The sequence below is a fragment of the Sceloporus occidentalis genome, unplaced genomic scaffold, assembly GCF_023333645.1.
Source record: "Sceloporus occidentalis isolate IW3139 unplaced genomic scaffold, rSceOcc1.0.p SCAF_10, whole genome shotgun sequence".
Classification (NCBI taxonomy): domain Eukaryota; kingdom Metazoa; phylum Chordata; class Lepidosauria; order Squamata; family Phrynosomatidae; genus Sceloporus; species Sceloporus occidentalis.
Window position 1 is genome coordinate 32,351,116 of NW_028316990.1, and position 17,007 is coordinate 32,368,122.

The following is a 17,007-nucleotide window of genomic DNA, read 5'->3' on the forward strand; positions in this document are numbered from 1 at the left end:
TTGTCTGGCTCAAGGCTATGGAATTCTGGGAGTTGGAGTTTGTTGTGTGGCCCAGAGCGGAGCTCTGCTCCGCTCTGGGCCCACAACAAACTCCAGCTCCCAGAATTCCATAGCCTTGAGCCAGACAATGTTAAGGTAGTCTCAAACTGGGTTATTCCTGCAGTGTGAACGGGGCTTGTTTCCATCCGTCCTTGGCAAGGCTTGTCCAGGGCTTCCCCTGAGGGCTGAGGAGAGAGTGTGACCTGGCCATGGCTACACACTGGGTTTCATAGTGGAGAATGGGACACAAACCGCTAGGCGACACTCCCTGACAAACAGGGGAGGACACTAGTTTATACTGCGCATGCGCATCAGGAGGATACGTTTGACTAAGGTCCACCCTTGTACAACATTTGCGCCTGCGCAGAAAAGGAAAGCTTGGCTACTGCGCACGCGCGCAATCCTTCCTCATCCTCCGGCTCACAGAGCGAGGAAGGTAGAGGAGTGGGCGTGGCCTAACATTGCCCCCGCCCTCATGTCCCTATCGCCCCTTTGCAGAAAAGCCCGGGTGCTGCGCACGCGCAATCCTTCCTCCCCCCACAGAGCGAGGAAGAGAGGAATAGGTGTGGCTTAACCTTGCCCCGCCCTCTTATCCCTCCCCTAACACCCCTGCGTGGAACCTCCTCCCCTCACAGAGCGACGAAGGAAAGAGAGGGCGTGGCCTAGCTTTTGCCCCGCCCTTTTGCCACAACCCTATCGTCCATGCCGCTGCGCACGCGCAATCCTACTTCTCCCCCAGAGCAAAGGAACGGAGAGGGCGTGGCCTAATTTCCCCCCGCCTCTTTCTAAGTCTCTTGCCACTGCTGTGCTGTTGCTTGCTGCTTCCGGTCCGTCTTCATTTCCCGGCGTCCCCCGCGCCCGCGCTGGCTGCCTCTGGCCACGTCTCGTCCGGGCCACGTCGCTCGGTGCCCGCGCTCCTCTCGCCATCTTCTGCGCTCCTCCACACGCCTTCGCCGCCATGAACGTCTTCCGCCTCACCGGGGACCTCTCCCACTTGGCCGCCATCATCATCCTCCTGCTCAAGATCTGGAAGACCCGCTCCTGCGCCGGTGCGTCCCGGGATCAGCTGGGAGGGCTGGGCGCGCGTTTGGAGGGGAGACCGAGGGGGAAGGAGGAGGAGGAGGACAGGCAGGCAGACAGACCCGGGTTCCACTGAGGCTCCTTCGGCTCTGACCTTCTTTTACTTCATCCACACTGGAGAAAAAATAACCCGGTTTGGCACCGCTTTAACTCTTCTTTATGGGATTCTGGGAGTTGGAGTATGTTCACCACAAACACCAGCTCCCAGAATTCCATAGCCTTGAGCCAGGGCTCCTGGGAACGGTCGTTGGTTGCCATTGCCACCGCATGTTGATATATATATATATATATATATATATATAATATTTATATTTATGTACTTCTAGAAATTTTATATTTATATATTCATTATATTTTAATAAATTTATAGTATATTTATATTTATATAAATTTTATGTTTATATAGTTAATATATTTTAATATTTAAAATATATTTATATTTATTATATTTATGTAATATTTAATATATTTATATAAATATATATTTAATATGTTTTGATTGATAATTGTTTTTTTTTTATTTTAAAAATATAGATTTTATGTATTTTAACATTTTGTTATGGTTTAAAGTAATAATAATAATACTAATAATAATGGACAGTGAAAGTGGTATCAAACCGGATTATTTCTGCAGTGAGGACTCAGCTTTAGAAACGCCGTTCCCAGGATTCCAGAGCCATCAGCAGCGGAAGTGGTGTCCAACTGGGTTATTTCTGCAGTGAGGAGGCAACCTTAGAAATAGCATTCCCAGAATTCCACAGCCATGGGCAATGAAAGTGGCATCAAACTGGGTTATTTCTGCAGTGGGGACTCAGCCTTATAAATAGCATTCCCAGAATTCCAGAGCCGTGGTCATTAAAAGCTGTATCGAACTTGATTGTTGCTGCAGTGCGGACTCAGCCCTAGAACGGCTGTTCCCAGAATTCCATAGCACTGAGCCAGGGCAGTCAAAGTGGTGTCAAACTGGATTGCTTCCACAGTATGCAGCCTGCCCTGGCGCCGTACTAAAGGATTCTGGGGATGGTACCATTGAATCTTAGGGATGGTAGTTCATTGTGGCCCCAGAGCTCTCTGACAGAGGACTGCATTTCCTGGAACCCCTTAGCATTGCTCCAGGGCACTTAAAGTGGCCTCAGACTGGGTTATTTCTGCAGTGTGTCTGGATCCTTGTTTTTTGGGAGGGGAGGTAAAAGGGTCCACCAAGCTCTTTGTGGGTTTTGGTGAAGGACGTTGCTTTCAGCCTGGAGGCTTGTGAGCGCTTGGAGAAATGGGTGGGAAAGAGAGGGACCAGTTTGGGGGGCTGCTGCAGTCGTAAAGCCCCCTCACATTCTCCTTTGTTGGGTGGTCATTGTAAAGTTGGCCAAGGGAGAATTTGGCGGCACTGCGAAGAAGCAGCGGCTCACTCATTTCCTCTTGGCCCTGGAATAACTCCAATGGAATAACTCCTTGGAGAGAAGCAGTTTGGTGGGTGCCATTTGAGGAAGGGTCTTCCAAGAATTTCCCCTTCTTAATGACTCCGAAGTCTATGGAATGATGTAGGAAATGGGGTCTCCCTTAAACCAAGTTTTCAAGGGGGTCAGTCACACAGTGAAAATAATCTAGGATGAATCTGGGTTGAACCTCTGTTGTTCACACACACATCCCAATGCACTCGATTCATAGTTTTCTATGGGTTGCATAGTGTGAATAACAAACCCAGAATGAGTGAGATGGTTCCGTTGTCATGCTAAAAACAGCAACGTGTGAATGGCCCTCAGATACAAGTGTGATGCAGCCAATGTGATACAATAGCAGAGCGTTGGACAAGGACCAGGCAGGCTTAGTTTCACATTCCTGCTTAGCTTCTTTGTCACGCCAGTCCAGCTCAGCCTGACCTCCCTTGCAGATGCGTTGTGAGAAAGGAAAATGTGCGCCACTCGACAAACAAAGATTGGAATTAAGGTAACAGTTATTATTTTTAATGGACAGGGGCATTTCTCCAGTTGCGCTTAAGCCACACATTTTTAAAGAGTCAGGAGACAAACACCTTTACAGTGTATTAAACGTCGAGGGTGCTTTGATTGTGTATTCCTGCATGGCAGGAGGTTGGGCTGGATGGCTCTTGGGGTCTCTTCCGACTCTACTTTCATGTGCTATATTCTGTATGATGTGCGTAGATAGAAGTAATGTGCTCAGAAAGAATCAAAGATACCAACTACTTTGCTTTCACGCTGCTACAGTTTTGAGATTCTGGAGCTGTGTCTTGTTAAGCAAGAATCTCATCAAGACAAACTGTTCTTCGACAACAGTTTTGGTAGAGGAGAGTTCGGACATGGCCTAAAATTGTGTTTTCATGTCCTACCGAACAGAAAGGTTGCACATTTTCATGCACAGTTGTGCATCTCAGTTCTTGGGGCCTCACTTTTTAAACTTTCATGATAGACTGCCTATTTCCATCCCCCCCCCCCCCCAAAGAAGAGCTTGAATCCAGTTTGATTCAAAGGCTTGGCAGATTCTTTTGCTTGCATTGCCAATTGCAGTTGAAAACTGGAAGCAAATGACTGGATCAAGGCTTGGGAGCATAGGCTCTCAATTGGGATTCCTGGCCTAGTCTGACGTGGCAACTAGCAGAAGGTGTGGCGAATGGAGCAGCCGGGGAGAGAGGGATGTGCGCTGTGTTCTTGCTGCACCCGCTTTTAATAGACAAACTCATTTCTCATTGACATTTGTTACATATTTTAATGCCAGCATTGCTGTTTTATAGCTGACATTCTCTCTTCCGTGCTGCAATTCATTTTAAGCTAGTTACTCAGTGTAGCTATTAGCAATTCTGTTCCATCCTCATTGATGATTTGGTGCTGGGTTGTGTTCCTATGTCTAACCGCTTTCCCAAACTAGCGGCTGTGTTGGTAATTCTGCTTGGAAGACTTAAGTCTGTAAGGAGGATGGAATGCTGTCTGGTGGCAAAATGGATCAGTTACAGTTGACTGGTCAGTTGGTATTTTCCTGGAGCTGATTTTAAAGCTACAGAGTTGTCTTGCTGTAGATAAGCAACCAGAATCTGAAAAGTATGGGACATCCTTCTTTCGGAGGATAATTGAGGATTATAATTCATTAACCTAGTATAAGGAGACATGGTTTTATTACTTTCAGAACACAGCCATTAGAACAGCATTCTTGCGAAGTCCAACTTTGCTCACTGGAGACCAGGTCTGAATCCCTACTCAGCTATGGAAAGCCCTTGGCCAAATCAGAGGAAGGCAAAGGCAAAGTCCCCTCTGAACAAATCTTGCCAAGAAAACCCTATAAAGGGCCTCAGGGTCACCATAAGACAGAAATGATGTGAAGGCATACGACAACATATTCATGCTTGTTATTGAACACTAGTGAATTGTCCAAAGGACTAATAAAAGAAAACTGTACAGAAGGAACAAAGGTGGCTGTAGCATTAACTGAACCATGTGGACCTGGGGCAGGTTTGTTCCTATCATCCACACTTTCATCTCTTCCGTCTTGGCGTTGGTCAGTGAAACTGTTAGCTATCTATCAGCAGCTCCTCTCACCCTAAAATGTCAGGGAGAGAGATGAGACAGTAGGGCCCATTGCAGCGGCCCATTTGGGACCAGTTGTCATCTTCTCTCTCCGAATTATCTCCCTTAGCTGTCTTGCCTTGTAATTATAACTGTTGCATAACACCAAATGTTTTGTGAGACATTTAGCCTTCTCTATCAGAGAGCGCTGGTGCCACAATAAACTTCATTTCCCAGGATTCCCTAGCACTGAGCCAGGGCAGTTAAAGCGGTCTCAAACTTGATTATTTCTGCAGTGTGTTTTGGACCTTAGTCATGCTGTACCTACTTGGGTTTTTTTTTTTATCATGCCGAACTATGAAGCATCGATGGTTCGAACGCTTTGTTTCACACTGAGCCATATGGTACATAGCTAACAAATGGGGGCATGTGACATTATAGGAATATAATGAGGCATGAATTTGTAATCAACCCATATTTTGCAGCCAGTGAGGCATAATCTCTACAAAAATGTGACTTGTGAACTTGTTATAGTGGGAAGGAGATTTTTAATGGCTTGCGTGTCACAGCTTCGGTTATAAACAGGCATCAGGGGGAGATGGAGGCACATCAATGTGCTCAAGATAATGGCCAGTGACAGAATATCAGGCCCCAGTGTCCTGCTTGAGCGGCTCCCAGGGTTGATGGCTGCTTGGGGTTAAATGAACTGTTAGTGGCTTACGGCTTGGCAGCTGTTTCTATGGGAATTTTGGGCAGACTGGGATTAGGGCTAGTGAGCCTTGCCAAAAGCTAGATGACTCCTTTGTGATCCTGGTGGGGAGCGGGTGAAAGAAAGAGAACTGACTGGAAAAGGGACTTCTGAGATGGAAATAGGCAACACGTTTATTTAACAGAAGAGTGGCTTTGGGCTTGGCAGCTGTTTTTACACTGGCTGCACCCATCTGCTGGGCAGTTAAATAGAGGACAATAGCATGAGGATAGAGACTGACACAAACCCAACTGTTGCTTTCATGCACCCCACCGTGGATAGAGGATCTCAGCCCTTCTCAGTTATAAAACTAGTTTATTTGCTCAGAGGTGCTGTATACGTGCCCCATTTCCATCGTAGTCCTTGGCTAACTTAAAAAGTACTGACTGAAGTGGCATTTGTGCCATTGGAAGATGGTGCAAAATCCACTGTGATAATTATGAGATGAGCAAAACTCCAATAGATGGTTTAAAAAATCCTCTCTGATCCCTTTAGATGATAGCCTCAGTCTACAGTGATTCCTCCTCAGCAAAATGAACTATTTGTGGAATAGATGGATAGGAAGATACTCTGTGACCAATGGTGCTCCTTTATCCTATGGCCCTTTAACCCCTGAAATCCGACAGCAGTTGCCACCAAAGTTCATTTTGACTCCAGTAAATACCATAGTAGCTTGTCTGCCCAGGTTTGTATCATGGCTAAAAATGCCAGTCATCTGCCAGAGCTTTCTACACTTCCCCCCTCCCCAAAAAGGATGGCACAAGTAAATTTCCTTAAACCTCTACAATAAAAAGCAGTGTAGCTCTTCATTTGCACAAGTAAACTATAGGAAAAGTGTTCAAAGCTCAAAGGATTTGGGGAATAGACTGAAGAATCCCTAGTGTTGCTCATATTTCTCATATTGCTCATATGTTGTTGTTGTTTGTTTGTTTATTTATATAGCTCTTACAATTCACACAGTTTTAGTACTTTTAGTTGTGGTGGGGTGATGTTGGGGTTGAGTCACCTGCTACTTCCCTCCCTTCAACACAAGCCCTGTTTTGACTCCAAGTACCTTAATTTCTATTTGAAATCCCATTGGAATATATGTCCTCTGCCACTCCCATCTCCTTGGGGGCTGCGCACCATCACTGATGCTGCCACCATGCTTGTCTCTTGCAGCTGTAAGACTGTGAGAATAGCCCTAATGGATCGGCTCAGCTCATCTAATCCAGCAACTTATTTCCGCACAATGACCAACTACCTGCATCTGGGAAACCCATATGAAGACATAACAGCAATAGCTCTCCTGTTGTTGCTACACAGCAGCTGTAGTTCAGTGGTTCTAGCTACTGTTTTAAGTAATGCCAGACTATTCTTTGCAATAAGATGCCTTATACATTTCCTGGTCTCGGGGAAAAAAGTAGTAGTGGTGGTGGTAGTAAAAATTAGTTGTCATAGTAATAAAAAACTTGAGAAGAGTTTACAACTGTATGACAAACATGTGTAGATTTTCAAAGCTTTGTGTGGGTGTGTTTAGACTTGGCTCACAGTATTCTGTTGTCATGGCGGGCATATAGTCACTTTGTATAGATGGGTATTTTTGATGTACATAAGTCAGACTTTTAAAGACCTTTCCTCATAATACTCTCTTTGTTAATCTAGGTATATCTGGGAAAAGCCAGCTTCTTTTTGGGCTGGTCTTCACCACGCGTTATCTGGATCTCTTCACTTCCTTCATTTCATTTTATAACACTTCTATGAAGGTATGGTGTATTTTCATTAATTTAATGAATGGCAACTAGAATAAGGCATTCCAATCCTGAAGAAAAGTAAATGTACAAATAGACCACCTACTGTTTCTATTAAAATTCATGTTGATAAATGCAATGAGTTGCAGTTCCAGGAAAGGACCAGTTTTACAAATGGTACAATAAATTGTCTTTCCATCACTACTTATTTGTGTGCCTTTTGAGCCATATGAGGTTCTAAGATGTTTGGCGGTTTTGCCCTAGTGAGTGCAATTCAATTCATGCTTTGGTGGCTGATCAGACCCTATACTAAGGTTAAAAATCATATAGTTCTCAGATGTTGTTGGAATGCAGCTCCCAGCTTGCCTCACTATTGACAATGTTGACTAGGGCTTCTGGGACTAGCAGTCCAGCACATCTAAAGGGCCATATGGTTCCTATCCCTGTTTAAAGGTTTGCTTTAATCAGTTTTGTCATTGCTATGAATATTATCTTGACTACTCATATTTAAAGCAGTGCACCTACAGCAGAGATTATGAACTTTGGCCCTCCAGATGTATTTAGATTTCACCTTCCATAATCTCTCACCATTGAATTCTTGCTTGTTTGCATCTGTCTGCTTTGCAATATTTGTTCTGTTTCCAAACCTTGTGTTTAACAGCTTCTTAGAGATTGTTAAAGTGAACAACTAAAGGAAAGCTATGAAGATGATTGGACAGTAAAGTCCGAGGGAAGGCTAATTAAGGTTTTGGAGACAATGAGATGCCAAGCTTCTAGCAGCAGTAGTACAACTCAGCCATCTGGAAGCTCTCCTTTGGAGTTTTGTTGCAGCTTAGTGCATAGTGCTGATAATATTCATTGTCGAGTGAGTAAAATGGTAGTGCAGAGTGTTCTGAAATTATAGTATTAATGATAGAAAATGCTAAAGAAAACCCAAAACACAACAAAACTGCAAGCCTAGCAGAAGTTTGTGAGGCCCTTCTGCTACAGAGGTGATGAATCTGAACACATGGAGGCTTAATCTTCTCCTGGTTGGAAGACCCACGCGAGATTGTGATAAGCTTGAGTGCCTCCAGCAAAATGAGATTATCAGTGTTTGTTAGTCCATTTATTTTGTAATGATCAAAGTTCCCTGTCTAATTGTGGAAACCCAGTGGTCATAGTACATCAGATAAGAAGGCAGAAAGGCATTTCATTCAAAGTTTTGTGTTCTGATGATGCTGCGTGAAAGGACTGTTCTGATACAGATCACACATTCCTTGGCTGATCCTGTGCTCAGAGGTACCCTCTTTAATTCATCGGGTATGTTTCTCTGCCTGAACCACTATTTTTTATCTGGCTCCAATTGGCTGATCTTAAAAAACCCCAAAGTATATATATATATCCCATGAACCTGAATTCTGTGTAACCTTTATTTAGGAACTCTCTAGTTTCTCCAGGTACTAAGCATGCTTTGAAACCCTTTCTGACGTTAGCCTCATCCAATCTGTTTCTCTTTTTTTAAAAAGGCAAAACAAAACAGTTGACTCAAAAATGTTATTAAAATGTTATAGATACATATTTTCCCTTCCTTCCTATGTTGCTGTTGATAGTAGTGGTCTTGGATAGTGTCTAAGGAGTAGAATCTTACCAGTTTATAAAGCTGAATGCAGCATTTCAACAACCTTACATCTTGCATAAGTGTTCTTTCTCTGTTAATACACTTTGCAGATTATAATCTCAAGAAATTAACCTGGACCTCCTGTGGGCTGGGGAATGTGTAGCTCTCCAGATGATATAAGACTGCAAGGCACATCGGCCCAAACCAGCATGGCCAGTAGGGAGAGATTGCAGGAACTGGGATCCAGCAGTATCTGGAGGGCTGATATTCCCATTGCTTCTTTTTGACATTGACCTGGATTTCAGCTGTTATGGTTTCTGTGACTTTGAGCAAGACATCCCATTTTTCCCCTCACTTGTTAATGAAGTATTTTTGTCTTGCGTGTAATGAAACCCAATTTCCTCAAGGTAACCTCTTTTTCAAAGTTAGTAGAAGGCCCAAAAATAGAAAATGAGCTCTTGTCTTCCTTAACTGTAAGCTAAATAATTAAGTGGTAGGGCTGTTATGTAGCAAGCCCACTACTAATGAAACACATTTCATATGTACTAAAGCCGAATTATGCTGGTAAGTTCAGTTGTGATCCAAACATACTTGGATCATCTTCATCTGTGCTTGCCACAAGGTACTGCTTTCCAGCTGAGGAGATCTTAGAGTCAGAAACATCTAGTGCTACCTGATCGCTATATAGCATTCTTCCAGGAAGGTTGAAGTTCTCCCATTTGATTATGAAAAGCAGCAATTGGAAGAGCTCATATCGTATTGACATCTAATCCCTGGACAGATGGGGATCTTACATTACTGTCCCTCTAGAGAATTTATCATTTAACATTGCCACTTTTCCTTCCCCATCTTTAATATTGTATGTATTAGACCATATATTCTGTGGCGTCTAAGAATAACCCTACAATACCTTAAGCATTGTGCACTTACTAATACAGTGGAGCCTTGTTATATGCTGGGGTTTGGTTCCAAGATCCTCGTGTATAACAAAATCCGTGTATGCTCAAGTCCCATTGAATATAATGACATAGTAAAATGGTGTCCCTTATAAAAAATGGAAAATCAAGGTTTGATATTTGAAATTTATACTTTTGGGGAACATTTTCAAACCGTGTATGCTTGAATCCGTGTATAAAAAATCCATGTATAAGAAGGGCCGACTGTAACAGTAACTGTTGATAGTGATGCCATGTGGTCTGGTCTGAAAAGTTCAGAGTATGATAAATCCTTATCAGGGCTACAGTAGTTAATTGATTAAAATCCTGCTTGATTTGAAGCACACTGATTCATCAAAGGTGTAAGTATAACTGGCTTTTCTTTTAGGATGGCTGCGGGGATTAATAGCCTGATAACTCATTTGGGTGTCTTCCTTTCAGCTAATCTACATTGCTTGCTCATATGCTACAGTCTACCTGATCTACATGAAATTTAAGGCTACTTATGACGGAAACCATGATACGTTCAGAGTGGAGTTCCTTGTGGTTCCAGTCGGTGGGCTTTCTTTTCTTGTCAATCATGACTTCTCTCCTCTAGAGGTTAGTCTTTATTTCATGAAGCCTTGAGTTTTGAAACGGTACAAAGAAAACTTGGGTAACTGCACTGAGAGTTCTCTGCTCTTCTAACCACAGATCTATGTGTGTTTTATTTTGTCAAAAGCATATGTTGCACAATAAAAAAGAAAAAGAAAAATTACCTGTTGAATTGAGTGGGCTTTGCTCATAGGATTTCAGTTTCAAAGTTCATTGGAAATAGAAATCAATCTTGTGCCTTTCATTTTCTGTAATTGAATGCAGCAGAGAAGTATTTGGTGCCATCTAGAGAATTTAGGAAGATCTACAGTTCTTAAAATTGTCCTGTATTTTTTTTAATGGGAATGGAAAATACAGGCAATAACATCTGCTGTTTTAGCTGATCCATGTATGAGTACAGGGAAATAGTATTTGTTAACCTTACCTTCCACAAAGTCAGAATACACACCAGAAACAGAGAATTGTTATGGCTTGACCAGCTGTTGACTGACTTTGGGATAAGTGAAGAGAAACCAGTTCATTGAGCAATTATTTTAATAGTCAGGTAGTACAAAATACTACTTACAAACTATTTCAGGATACTATACTTATCAGCACAGACAAAATGTCCAAATAGGTGTTTCCCCTGGACTTTTAACTTTAAAAATGCCTGTCTTAATTTCAAGTTACTGTCATGACATTCCTATAATTTTAAAAGTGCAGGTAGTCTTAGTATAATTCTCACGTAATGTTCTTGCCTCTGACATAAATTGATGAGGACTTTGGATTTGCCCAGTTAATATTTAATATCTGTTCTCGCACTAAGAGATTACCCACTACTTTATTACTTTCTCAAAGAGATTTGAGAATGACCACTATGGAGTCCTGGAGAGCTAGGACTCGCTGCTCAGTTTATTCAAATACGCTTTCCTATGTGAGATTGATATGGTAGCTCATTGTAGAATAGAGTATACAAACAAATACAGTATTTTTACAATAGTAAATAAGAATGTTATTAGTGATACTATCACTTGAACATGATTCTTTTGTTCTTCCAGATCTTGTGGACCTTCTCCATCTACTTGGAGTCAGTTGCTATTCTTCCCCAGCTCTTTATGATCAGTAAAACTGGGGAAGCAGAGACCATCACCACTCACTACCTTTTCTTTTTGGGCCTGTACCGTGCCTTGTACCTTATCAATTGGATTTGGCGTTACTACTTTGAGGGATTCTTTGATCTCATAGCGGTTGTGGCTGGTGTGGTTCAGACTATTCTTTACTGTGACTTCTTCTATTTGTATGTTACGAAAGGTAAGACATGATGCGTAGTCTTCCTGTTATGTAGCTCTAAATATGTGTTCTGGATCTTTTGCATGCCCAAGTTGTTGGGTACATTAGAAGATTTAACAGTGTGTGTAATTTACAACTAGACATAAATAATCTGAAGGTATCAGATCTCATCTGCTCTTGGAATCTAAGCAAGGTGAGGCCTGGTTGGTACTTGGGTGAGGGTCCACCAAGAAATACTAAGTGCTGCATGCTATATTTCAAAAGAAGGAATTGGCAAAATTACCTCTAAGTACTCCTTGCCTAAGAAAATCCTGTGAACTTCATGGGTTGCATAAATTGATAGGCTATTTGAAGTCGTGTGCGCACACACAATGTGCCATAAAGTGTCATCTTCAAAGCCAGAGTTGATGTAGGGACTTCCTGCTTTCCTTCCAGTCTGTTCTGGGTTTTCTTAGTATAGGAGAGGAAATACGCTGGATGCCATTTCCCTAACTCTGCATCTATACAGCTTTCTTGTATGTACTTAACACACTTTTATGCAGTGACCAAAGCAGGATCACTACCTTTTAAGGCTTTGTTAGTTTCAAAGTTTTCTGGAACAATGACCAATATCCTACACTGAGCAGATGAAGGGCACTACTCTACCTGCACAGTTTTGTGTGTTCCTCACACCACACAATTGTCAGACCCCAGGAGGAGCACCTGCTACCGAGGGGGAGGATGTTACTAAGAGGTTGCCTGTCAGTGTTTTCAATAACTTACATTATGTTATCAATATGTACGCTTCCTAGTATTTCCCCCATATATTGCATTACTTTTCTTTTGAGCCTACATTCCAGTCACTATTGAACACACACACACGCTCTCCTTTTCGTATTGTATTATGGCCTTTGCTCAGTATTTCAACTCCATGATGTTTGCATAGATTGGATTGGTAACCCTGAAAGGAGCACAGTGGGACTGACTAGTTTGCTGTCTCTCACCTATATTTATTTTCTGCAAGAAGTAGTAGCGTGGGTGCATTGATTCTGAGGAAAACATAATTTAACGTATATCTTGTGCGTCTTCCAAGGTGCTTATGGTCATGGGACTATCCCAATTTTCTTCTCATAACAAGCCTCAGAGGCATCTTGGGCCCAAGGTAGCGAGGTCTTTTCTTTAAAGAACAGGACCAACATAAAAGGTGTAGAATGAGGCTTGAAAAGGAAACCAGTGGCGTATGTCAGCAAAGCTTGAAGACCCTTGGGCTTATGCATGCTCACCTTTAATGTGCTATGTTCCCCACTCACTCTTCCTGACTTGTTGGCACACTGACTTGCCGTGTAAACCGACACTGGAAGCTAGATTTGAATCATTTTCTCAAACAAATAGGTTCTACTCCTGGTTTGCACAATAAGTAGAAGTCCTTATGCGTGCTGCATCTGGGTCAAACAGGGCTAGCTGTGCTTTGCTGCACATGTGACACACCAGGATGAAGGGAGTACATTGGTGTCAGGAATCCCTCAAGCCCTGATCATGTCTGAATCCTGCAGTCTCTAAATGCATCTTCCACTACTTCTCCGTCCGCTAATTTTAAATATTGCTGTTGTTGTTTCACACCATACGTTCCTCTTTGCTGCTTTATTATCTCAATATGAGGCTCGAGGACTTTTCGTTACATTCTGCAAACCCCTGTTCATTTATATTAGAATAACAGGATTGCATAGGATTGGCTGCTTGTGTGTCTTTAATAAGATCTTGTGTTTCCCCCCCCCCATTTCTCTTAGTACTGAAAGGAAAGAAGCTCAGTTTGCCAGCATAAGTGCCAAAACCAATCGCCAGCATCTGTCCTCCTGGATGCTTAGACAGAACAATCCTTACCACAAGCAAAAGGCGAAGATGCTTGAGACAGAGAGTCTCCCGCTCTTGCAAAGAGTCACCGGAGAAGAACCAGCGGACTTCGGTTTGATGCATCTCGCCTTTATCTTTTTTTATTACTATGTATAAAGATTTTTTACATAAAGAAACTTAATACTGTGTGAATTTAATTCAGTGTGTAGTTTCAATTGGAATAGCTCCAAAAAGTGAGGTTTTTTTTGTGGGGTTGTTTATGACCATGAATAAGTGCAAACACTTACTTATTTTCAGAGGTGACTTTATTTTGGAGGCACACAAGATGGATGGTAACCATTCTCCTCTTTCATTTCAAATTTTCATTCCACTGTATTTATTTTGCCCCCAGAGGATGCGCAATGTGTATCAACTGAAATCAAACTGGACACGACAGAAAATGTTCATGGTTTTCATGTATATCCTGAGTCACGTTTCTTCTCTCCCTTTGAAAATAAGGGTTCTCTTGTAGTATCTGCTGATGCATATCTTGTCCTCTACCTCTGTTAATGTCCTGAAGACACTAGCTTCAAAGTATTTGGTGCCAAGGCAGGTTTTTCTGACTAGAGTCCTTGCTTTTGTGGTTCGGCAGCAGACAGTTGTATTTTTTCATTCACGTTTTTAGGGGTGCGTCAAGCTCTACTTTTCTCAACCGCAACCTTTGTGTTGAACCTGTGATCGTTGTCCATTTAAAGTAATCTGTCGTCGGCAATTTTTAACAAGTCTAAAACTTTTTTTTAAATACAAAATACTTTTACAGTACAAGAAATGTCCACGTTCAGCTTTCCACCCGTTTGAGACGTGCCAGTTTTGGACATCTAGTACCATTTTTATATCCCCGAATCCACCGCACCAAGTACTATTCTTTATCATCTATCCATAATTCCCTTTTTTACTGAGCTGTTGCATGACTTATCCTGTGTTACCATCCTAAATAAACATTTTATGAAGTGGTTTGCATTGTGATGGTGTTCTGGAACGACCGCTCGGCTATCGTGGAGAACAATTGAAACGTGTAATTGTTCAGAAATGAATTTGATCGTGTCTAAATCTAAATGCAAAACTAATCCCTATCTGCAAAAGCAAGACATAACCCCCAAAACACTCATGCTTAAAGTCTTGAGGTATTTTACTGGGATAGAAACAGCTGCAAGAGCAAAGTTAGAATATAAGAAGGGTTGGGAATAAAACTCAAAATGGAAGGGGCATCTTGTAGCAACTAAGACTAACTAAAGAAAGAAGTTGGCAGCATGAGCCTTTGTCGACGTAAGTCTACTTCGTCCGAATGCATCTGAGGAAGTAGGCTTGAGTTTATAAAAGCTGCTGCTGCCGCTGCCAACCGTCTTTCTCTCCATCTCAAGATCTCTCCATACTGATTCTACAGATTAACGCGGCTGTATCTTTGAATGGAAGAGGCAGTTACTGGTAGAAGAAAATGGTGGAAAGATACAGGCTGAATGGAGAAATCCTTGCTGAGAATGATGAAATCTTAAACTCCAGTCGAGAAAAATGTGGCACTGCACTGCCTTGAAACATACTTTTTGCTTGCGCTATATACAAAACCTCCGCTTTTTCTTAAAGAAGCTATTATTCTCCCTTTATTGTGCCTGATGCCACTCTGAATTGTGGCTCCACCTAATGTATATTAAACGGGACTGCTGGGAGTTGCAGTCCAAGCAATTAGAACAGGCCCTTCATAGATCCCCAAACCTATGGATGCTCTAGTCCCATTAAGTGCAATGGAGGAGTCAAAGGGAACCCTCTGGACCTCTAAGACTGCAGACCCCATCATCCTTTCCTAGGCTGCTGGAAGTTGCAGTCCAACCATTTAGAAGAGGTCCTTGGTGTCTGCTGGGCTTCCAGGACTTTCCCTTGCAGAGGTTGACCCAGAGAGAGAGAGAGAGAGACCCAGAGACCGATCCCTCCTTATTTTGCTACTCAGCCGAAAGGCCGATTCTCCAGCTAAACCTATTAAAATTACAATATTTATATACATATATATTAAAGGCACCACCATCCAAGTTCCTTCCCTCTGGCTTTTCATGGTGGTGCTTTTTCATTGCAGCTTTGCAAATGGAGGGAGCTGGAAGATTCCAAGGGGCCAGCCCTTCCTCCTTGTCCTCCGTCCAGCTGTAAGGCTTTCCAGCAGCATTGGCATCAATGGAGGATGGAGGGCCATTGTCTGCAGCAATGGATCTTCTGGGAGCCTCCTTTTCTCAAGCCACTTCTTCTTCCCTCTTAGGAAGCCAAAGGGCTCCTTGCAACTCCCAAACTACAACTCCCAGAATCCCAGCCACGGATTCGAGGACCATGGGCTGAAAACTATAAATTCCAAAAAGGCCAACGTTGATTTATTTCTTATCTTTTATTTGCCATTTCGTATAAAGGGACACCAGTCTTTGACTCTGCCATTGCATCGAATAGGACTTGAGCGTCGTGGATTTTGGGATCCACAGCTGCCCTTCAATGTTTTCTGAATAATAACAATAATAATAATAAATCATACATCTTTTAAATGATAAAAAGAAAGAGAGAAGGGGGGGTCTCAACCTTTGGAAATGCCAAGCCTTGCTGGTCTGAAGAGTTTTGTTTGGAGAAGGGAGGCACCAGGGAAAAGAAGAGGAGGCCATTCTCCTCAGGTGCATTTAGATGCAATCATCATCATCATCATCATCATCTCAAAAGTCTCCATAGACTTTGGTTTGATCAAGTTCTGGCTCATAAAGAACATTCCTAATACAAGGGCGCCATCTGGTGGCGCCTCTAGAGCACTGCAGCCTCTTTGAGCTTCCTACCAACTTCTATGGATCGACCCAGAGAGAGAGAGAGGCGCAGTGGTCGAGCAAGAGGTCGACCCAGAGAGAGAGTCTGAGAAAGCGAAGGGGGCGGGGCCAAGGTGGAGCATGCGCAGAAAGGGAATTGAGGTTTCTGCCTGTGAGGAGTTCTGCCAGGAGTTATATTTCAGGCTTCTGGCCAAGCTGAGTCCCAAAATGTCCTCCACTATGAGGACGCTTTCTGTCACAGAAGTAAACTCTCTGCCCAAAAGGAGGGTGACCCAGGTTCCTCCATGGCTGAGAGGTCACCAGAAACAATCCAGTTTTTGACCCCCCCCCCCCGAGTCTTGAGCTTTTGGTGCCTCAGAGCCACCACTCCCGTTCCCAGAATTCCATAGCATTGGGCTCTGGCAGGGGCCAAACACACTGAAGAAATAATCCACTCTGAGACCGCTTTAACTGCCCTGGCTCAATGCTAGGGGATCCTGGGAACTGTAGTTTTCTGGAGACACTGAGCTTTCTGTGTCAGAGAGCTCTGGTGCCACAATAAGCTAAATTTCCCAGGATTCCTTAGCACTCAGCCAGGGCAGTTAAAGTGGTCTCAAAGTGGGTTATTTCTGCAGCGTGTTTTGGACCCAAGATGACCAAATTGAGGTTGGCTGCATCCGCACTACAGAAATAGTCCGGCTCGACACCACTTTAACTGCCTTGGTTCAAGGATATGGAATTCTGGGAAGTGTAGTATGTTGTGGCCCCAGAGCAGAGCCCGAAATATAACTTCTGGCAGAACTCCTCACAGGCAGAAACCTCCATTCCCTTTCTGCGCATGCTCCACCTTGGCCCCGCCCCCTTCGCTTTGT

The 17,007-nt window shown here is 43.0% G+C and overlaps 1 protein-coding gene across 1 annotated transcript; it reads left to right on the forward strand.

Moving 5' to 3' along the window:
• The first annotated feature begins 861 nt into the window (after positions 1-861).
• On the forward strand, positions 862-14,326 carry LOC149306390 (ER lumen protein-retaining receptor 2). The gene is made up of 5 exons (XM_089540118.1): positions 862-1,088; positions 7,021-7,121; positions 10,083-10,241; positions 11,273-11,525; positions 13,271-14,326. Exons 1-5 carry the CDS (start codon positions 998-1,000, stop codon positions 13,303-13,305), a joined length of 639 nt encoding a protein of 212 aa, XP_089396244.1. The 5' UTR covers positions 862-997; the 3' UTR covers positions 13,306-14,326.
• The last annotated feature ends 2,681 nt before the right edge of the window (positions 14,327-17,007 follow it).

Excerpts from the sequence above, each read along its gene's own strand:
- LOC149306390 (XM_089540118.1), top strand. The coding sequence starts at position 998 with ATGAACGTCTTCCGCCTCACCGGGGACCTCTCCCACTTGGCCGCCATC. Across the intron at positions 7,122-10,082 it reads TTTATAACACTTCTATGAAG|CTAATCTACATTGCTTGCTC; the intron begins GTATGGTGTATT and ends TCTTCCTTTCAG. Across the intron at positions 11,526-13,270 it reads CTATTTGTATGTTACGAAAG|TACTGAAAGGAAAGAAGCTC; the intron begins GTAAGACATGAT and ends CATTTCTCTTAG.